Raw genomic sequence first — 8,185 nt, forward strand, 5'->3', positions numbered from 1 at the left:
TGCTATGTTGATGTAATATCTATGCTTATTTTTAATACAATGGAAACGAAATTTAAAGGAAAATAAAATAAAAAATAAAATATGTTTATGCTTAATTTCAAAAGGGTCTATCACCATTTGAATATATTACTTAATTAAACATCTATTTTGGCCTATGCGGCCTGAAATCTCCAAGGGTCTCTCAACGACACATAGATGATGTATGATGTATCCATGTAAAAACTTTCCACAACCACATTAGATATGAACTAAAACAAATGTTTTTTATGTCTAAAGTCAACAAAAACAACCAGTATAAATCAGTCTCGTTACGACAAATCTCATTCCTCATTGGCCAATATTAAATGTATAATAACAATTGAGCCCACACACTACTTTTGTAGGTTAGTCAGATTTTTACATATTCAAACTAGAGGTTGCCCTCGGAGCGTTGCGCACTTGCGCTGATTAAAAGGTTCAAACACACATGAAACATAATACATTCCAATAACTTTATCACCAAATCACCTTACTTTTCCATTGATTAATTTAGTATGAAATCTATAAATATAAAAATCTATTTCTATTTAAAAAAACCAAATCGTGCAGCCTACAACAACACAATAATACCACCACAGCAGCTTTCATTTTTGTTACTATTATTAGTTTCAATTCAATAAATACAAAAATATATTTTAAAATATTATAAAAAAATGAAACATAGTGACTTTCCACATGACAACCACTTATTGGGCCTATATTATCTTTACTGTAACATTAGGTTTCCTTTTATATATAACATAATGTTACATGTGTATATGAAGATATCTGTCATATAATCATAAATGCACTAACAATTAATAAATAATTCTACACAAACTTATTCTAACCCAAAATTGTTTTGGCCCAAATCTCTTTTGACTCAAACCAGAATAACCATTTTTATGTGACGTGTTCTGACGCGACATGCTGCCTAATGCGACCAATACTTGTTATCAAAAGGAAATTACGAGATTGTTCATTTGTTCTTACCTGCACTCTACCCGATCCGACTCGCGTGTTTTTCCATGCTCAATATTTATGCAATAAAACAATAACCACTAGTATTTAAACGTGATGCTCTTGATAATATAAACAAGCTAGAAAAGAGATTTGGACCCTTTTTATATGATCGTATCTTTATTAGTTTATTGTAAGTGTTTTAAGTGAACAAAAAACAAGTCCTTAAACAACTCTTACGTTGATTTATCATTAATCCAGTAAATAAGAGGCAGCAAACTCTTGATTATCTTCTCCATGCATCCACATCACCAAGCACGTCATTTTATTGTCTCTATTATTCCAACTTGCATGCTCTCCTCTTCAAAATATAGTATAAATATTGAAGAAAAATATATGAATTAATAATAAATTAAATATGGATTTTGCCACTCTATTTCCATCTTCCTATGTCTTTATATATATATATATATATATATATATATATATATATATATATCACTTGTGTTGAAGCTTATACTCTCCCTTCATCTTTAACTCATACCATGGGAGGAGAAGTGAGTCTCTCTCTTTCACACTCTTTAAGTGATGTATATTAGACATTTTATACACACACATATATATTGTTCAAACTTATTATATAACTTTACTTTAAGACTATGTGTTGTGGTACTGTCTCCCGCCAGTCCTCCACCCTGGCTCCATTTGATTGGTTTGCAGTGGGTTGTAGGTGTGAGAAGGCTTTGACACCATTCCTCCGGTGGCGGGCAAAGATAATTTACCCCCAAATCCGGAGATGGTGTGGAGCCTGGGCGGCCACTGTGGACAACCCCACAACACTTTGTCTAACTAGAATATATGATTTGATAGAGATACTATGTACTTATCTTGATTATGTTTCTATAAATAGTTGATCAGTAATACATAATGTATTTTACGAGGAGGTATGTAACATGCAAATCATGTATATACAAAAGCAAGCTGACTATCTTATGTTGTCTTTAAGGTGATGTGGCCAAGATTGGTGGCTAGTAAGCTGCTAAGGAAAACATTAGGATCTAACAACTTTGTTGCGGACTTTCCCGGAAACACATGTTCTTTTGTTGATCTTCCTACGATGGATCTCGAACCCGTCTTGAGTCCTAAGATTGTTTTGACTGATCACCATGATACAAATAAGTTCAAGTATGATGCCTGCAAACATAAATATTTAACTCATGTATATATACATACATTAAATATTTCTTTAATTTGTGTTTTAGTCATAGTTTAATTTGATTGAGAATTTGTTAACTAATTAAGTTTGTGTTATTTTAAATATGAAGGGTGTTCGTAAGTACATGGAACGTTGGCGGTGTAGCGCCTACCGACGATATAAATATCGATGAGTTGTTAGATACATGCAACACTACATGTGATATCTATGTTCTTGGGTATGTCATCTCTTAGAGCATTTCAAACGTCGTCCGACACAAACCTCCATCTCAACATGTCACATCAGATTTCAAACTTTTTCAAAAACACTTACTTTCTTCTACAACAACAAACATATACAACCATGTTCAAACTAAAGGGAAAACCATACTAAATTCATCAAACCATAATTCGATATTCCAACAAACCCCCCATTAGCCGATGCTCTTAGTAACTTACGACTTTTATTAGTTACATTAATATCTGATTTTACACTTCATGCATGTTTTTAAGGTTTCAAGAAGTGGTTCCTCTAAAAGCTTCAAATGTTTTGGGGCCAGACAAGAAGAAAATTGCTTCGACATGGAACTCTTTGATTAGGAAAGCTTTAAACAAGAACTCACACAACCATTACTACAAAAGCAATAGCCTGAGCAAGAAGCAACATCATGTGATGGAAGGCAAGAAATCATATACTGAGACTAGCATGATCCAACCCGAGTTTCGGTGTCTGATCAGCAAACAAATGGTTGGAATAATGATATCGGTTTGGGTTCGTAGCGATCTTCATCCATTCTTCCGAAATCCAAGTGTCTCTTGTGTTGGTTGTGGCATCATGGGGTGCCTTGGCAATAAGGTATATTATAGTTAGAGAATGATTTATTAACGAGGCCATCTCTAGCGGGAGTAAAATCAAGCTAATGCTTTAAGCCTCCATTTGGATAGGGCCTCCACTTTAGATTATAGTTAGACAACAAACATACCTTTTACGCCTTCAAAGGGGTTGGGTTGGCCCTGTTTATTAACATTTGTAGTTCATGCAACCTACCTTTATTATCTTGTATTTTCTCTTATACTTGTTGTATAATCATAGGGGTCGGTTTCAGTTCGGTTCCAGTTTTACAAGACAAGTTTTTGTTTCGTATGCTGTCATCTAGCATCAGGAGGGAGAGAAGGAGATGAGAGACTTAGAAACGCCAATGCCGCTGAGATTTTATTGCGAACATGTTTTCCAACCACCATGGGACCGTCACTCGACCTGCCCAAAAGGATTCTAGACCATGAGTACGTTTTGAATTAAGTAGCTACTAACATTTCAAATTATCGTATATATGTTTGTTTTTGTTATTAATAATTGATCACCATTGTTGCTAACAATAACAAGTTCCATAGATTTTGCCAAAAATAACCATTATTTCAAAAGATTACAACTTTTTCTTTGACGTTTAATGGAAAATGATGGTTTGTTTTTACAAATATATATATATATATATATATATATATATATATATATATATATAAACAAAACAAAAATACAACATTTTGCAACACTAATAATTAAGCTCTCTTTGGTTGTATATATATTCTTTCATTTATTTTACTACTGCCCAATCATATTAATTTGCTACTATACTTTAAACCAAGTTGTGGGATTAGTTTAATCAAAATGATTTTCCATTAATATACTAAAAAATATGAATAATATAAATAAAACTATCTTACTCATTTCTTTATGATTATTCATTGAAGAAATTACAAAGAAAGAAACAAAAGTATCTTACTCAATACTCATAGATATATATGTGATATAAAGACATAAAACGTATTAACGATATTTGCTCATTTTACTTTCAGTTTGTTGTTATTTATACAAAATTAGGTAATTTAATTTGAAAAAAACTATATTTATTTAAAAGACGACAATTTTTATGATTGTTTAATTTATAAATAGATAAATTGATATTAGACCATGACTAGAAAGCCTAATACTTTTAAAAATAAGGGTTAAGTTATTCTATAAAAATGAACAATAATGAGAAGGATTTCTAGTCACACAAAAAAACTCTTTAAAAATTTTTAAAAAAATAAATAAATAAATCATAACTCAAAATTTAATAAAAAAACGAAAAAAATAAAAACACAAAAATGTTTTCACCGTCTTTCTTGTTCTCACAAAAACACACACACACACACACACAATGGTAAGTGAAAAAAGTCGTTGTGTCTTTTTGTTTAGCATTGTGTTTTGTGTTTATTTTCGTCATTGATTGTGTTTTTTTTCTTTGACATTATGTCTTTTTTTCTTTATATTGTGTTATATTTTGTTTGACATTGTGTTATATCTTGCGATCTATTGTGTCTTTTGTTCATTGTCGTCATTGTGTCTTTTCGTCAATTTTTTTTATTTTTTTTAACAGGAATGATAGCGGAAACATTTTAGTTATTTTATTTTTTTCGTTTTTTATTTATATTTTGAGTTATGTTTTTGTAATTATTTTCTTGTATTTATTTATAAGAGGTTTACTGTGTGGTCACAAATCATTCACACATTTCTCATTTATGTCTCGCTTAGTATTTTAACTTTTCCCTTAAAAGCAAACCCAAAGTAAAATATTTACTTTTTCTAATGAATATAAATGCTTCAACAAAAAATTTGAAAATTATAATATTACGCGAAAACAAAGAATGTTTAAATTATAACATTTTTAAACAAAGAGTGTTTAAAAATAATAATTACACGTGGATTATGACTCTTTAATCAACAAGCACATGCCTAACCTCTTTGGCTAGCTCAAGTGGCCAGCCAAATGATGGGTAAGAGCTTGATGCCGGTTGGCCTCTCAAGTTCGAATCTTGATGGCGACACTAGTTTTCTATTAGAGTGTCTCTTCACAGAGAGCTTGCTCTTGTGGGCAGACAACTCCTGTCAAGTGGCAGGGGGCTCGAAATTTTCTCGTGGAACGCCTAGCCAAACTCGGATGCCAAGCATGAGCCCGGTTAAGACAACATAGTCTTGGCCCGAGTGAGGCGGTTGGGGCTCTCTCCGAGAGCTGTGGCTGATTAATCAACCACTATGAAAGTCACCGTTCAAAAAAAAAAAACAAAAAACAAGCAAATGCCTTTTTATTATTTCATTTTTTTTGTTTCTTGTTTAATTCATAGCATTTAAATTATTTTTTTGTTTAAAGATATAACCCGTTGTAACATAACTTTTATACTACGTATGATATTTTTAAAATTTTACCTTTTAAATACTTAGTTTTCAATCTCAACTTCATATATATCTAACAGATTATAAAACTAGCTCGATCTCACTAAAACATGTGTTTTTAATATGTATAAAAAAAAATAATACCTACAAAAAATGGACTTGAATCTTTACTTTTCGTGAAAAGCATGAAATGTTTTATATTATTGATTAGTTGTTGACGAAAAGCCAATCTTTTGGTCAATTACTAAATTATATAATATTAATAACCACCCCAAATAGTGATTATATGATTTTCTTCTTTTGTTGGTATCTTTCGCTTAGGCTGTGTTATGTTGTGTTGTGTTGTGTTGTGTTGTGTTGTGTTGTGTTGTGGTGTGGGTTGTATGATGAGTGGATAATTAGTAAGAGTTAGTTATCATGTTACGTCACTTTCACGTAAACAATGAGTCAGTAACTAGCAACTACTTGTTTTTTACATTGTGGGATAGCTAGCATTAACATTAATTAAACTTGTAAATTATTTTAGTTTTATTTAATCGGTTTAATGGTCATATGATCATCGAGTGCAAATTCATTAAAAAGTAAAAAAAAAAGTAAGTGATAGCACCGTTATGGGGGTGGCGTCTATCCTCCGTGACGCCGGTTCAAAAATGGTCAAGACTGTGCGGATAGCAACATCATTCCTATATGATATAGATAACGTGTCTACAACACATAGCATTATAAAATGTATGAAACTAGTTAGTATATCAACGCTATTACTTGATAATTAACAGAGAACCAATATTTAAAAAAAGACATAACCTAATATTAAATAATTAATTATTCTTTTCGGATTCAAAAGGTGTTCAAATTTTTATATTTACCTTACACTTTCTATCTTCTAGAAATTTATTATATAATATATTTCTTAATCTCATGAAACTTGTGATTTTTTTTTACAAGGACAACACTTTTTTCCTTTTATCTTTTTTTTTGAAGATGGTATAAGAGAATTCATATTCTGTCATTCTTCATTCTTATTCTTATTCTTATTCTTATAATTTAATTAGAAAGCCACAATTTTTTGAATTTTATTTATACTTTTTAAATACTTCCCACATCCTATATAGTATAATAATATGGAATGCATAGAGGATTGGTAAATCACCATTTTAATGTAGTTTTCCAGGTAATTTTATGGATAAGTTTTAAGATTTAAAGAACGGGTTGTATAAGTCTTTTAGTGTTTTAGGTTAATACCTTCATTTTTTCCCCTTAGAGTTGAAGAATTTGATAATTTTTACTATGATGTAGGCGCTCTATGTTTTGTTGCACGATGCTTATTTTCCATATGTCATTATTTTGTTACACTAATGATCAAATACTTTTATAATTATAGTCGCATTATCTTGGTGGGAGACCTAAATTACCGGGTTTCATTGTCAGAGACGGACACAAGATTACTAGTAAATAGAAAAGATTGGAATGTGCTACTTGAGAATGACCAGGTAACTAATTTTAACAAAGTACAATGTTGCTTTCGTTTATGAGTTTTCATCACTTATATAACTTTAGTCTAACAACATTCTTTTATATATGGACCCTTGAAGTTTATGAGTCTTGCTATTTTCGTCTATTTTATTAACCCATTTACTTTTTTTAACTTTAAGTACGGACATTTCTATCGTTTTACTTATTTAGATGAAATAATTGTGACCAAACTCCAGGGATGGTTTTATAAGATGAGTAATATTAAACCATTTTAATATATTTTATTAATAATAACTTATAAAATGTTTATTTTACTTATATTTTTACTAAAAAATAAAATTGCTTATTTTGCTATTTCTTAACTAGTTTTTTTAACCTTTTTTTTACTACTTTCGGGTTTTGAGGATTTGTAAGTTTTCATTCTGATCATTTATTTTTTTTCAAAAAATAAAGCTAATAACTAATACGTCGGCCTTTTAACTACGAAAGCTTCGAATGGAACTCATGGATGGTAAATCATTGGAAGCTTGGCATGAAGGAACAATCAATTTTGCTCCTACTTACAAGTACCAACTAAATTGTGATGAATACTATGGATGTAGCCATATTGGCACCAAAGGCAAAAAGAAACGTGCTCCTGCATGGTAGTATTTCTCCTTAAGTTTATTTTCACTAATTCATGCAAAAAAAGTATATTTACATTGTGAAAGAAACTTCAAGAAATCATTATGTGTATAGGTGTGATAGGATAATTTGGACAGGCGATGGATTGAAGCAACTAATGTACACAAGATGTGAAACACGATTGTCTGATCACAGACCCATGAAAGCTATATTCTCTGCTGAAGTTAAAGTTTCACGAATGAGGTGCCAAAGCCTTTGCTTATCACATAGGTTTGGACAGCGACCAAGTACCAATATCGATTTCCAGTCTGATGATGTATACAAGAGTCATTCTAACCGCTTAAGCTTCAATATTAAAAGTAAAATGACACCTTGAAAGTGATCATTGCGATTATGTGGAGATAAATAGTAGTGAAACATATATAAGGATGCAAAGTTCATAGTTCTAAGCCCAAAAATGTCCACATCATTTTTGTTTTTGTTTTGAGTGGGTGTATGTAATGTAAGTAGAAAAGTATATGAGACAATAACACATGTTTGTGAAATGTAGAACTTTGAGATTTGTTGTTTTTGTCCACCAACTTTGATTCCAATATGATTGTACTTGGCCAGTTGGCCTGATTCTAAAGGAGTTCATTGAATATGGGAAGTTGTATTATCAAAATACCCTCATGTGCCAACCTGATTTAACGAGAAATATTAACA

General features: G+C 31.0%; 1 protein-coding gene across 1 annotated transcript; it reads left to right on the forward strand.

The window, feature by feature from the left end:
- Positions 1–1,978: 1,978 nt before the first annotated feature.
- Positions 1,979–7,878, forward strand: LOC143594147 (type IV inositol polyphosphate 5-phosphatase 9-like). Its single transcript, XM_077073531.1, has 7 exons — positions 1,979–2,163; positions 2,304–2,411; positions 2,686–3,028; positions 3,266–3,456; positions 6,765–6,873; positions 7,346–7,500; positions 7,595–7,878. The coding sequence occupies exons 1-7, from the start codon at positions 1,988–1,990 to the stop codon at positions 7,854–7,856; spliced, it is 1,344 nt and encodes a 447-aa protein (XP_076929646.1). The 5' UTR covers positions 1,979–1,987; the 3' UTR covers positions 7,857–7,878.
- The last annotated feature ends 307 nt before the right edge of the window (positions 7,879–8,185 follow it).

Source organism: Bidens hawaiensis, unplaced genomic scaffold (genome assembly GCF_021521415.1).
Source record: "Bidens hawaiensis isolate Kalapana, Puna unplaced genomic scaffold, B.hawaiensis_p1.1 tig00043135_1, whole genome shotgun sequence".
Classification (NCBI taxonomy): domain Eukaryota; kingdom Viridiplantae; phylum Streptophyta; class Magnoliopsida; order Asterales; family Asteraceae; genus Bidens; species Bidens hawaiensis.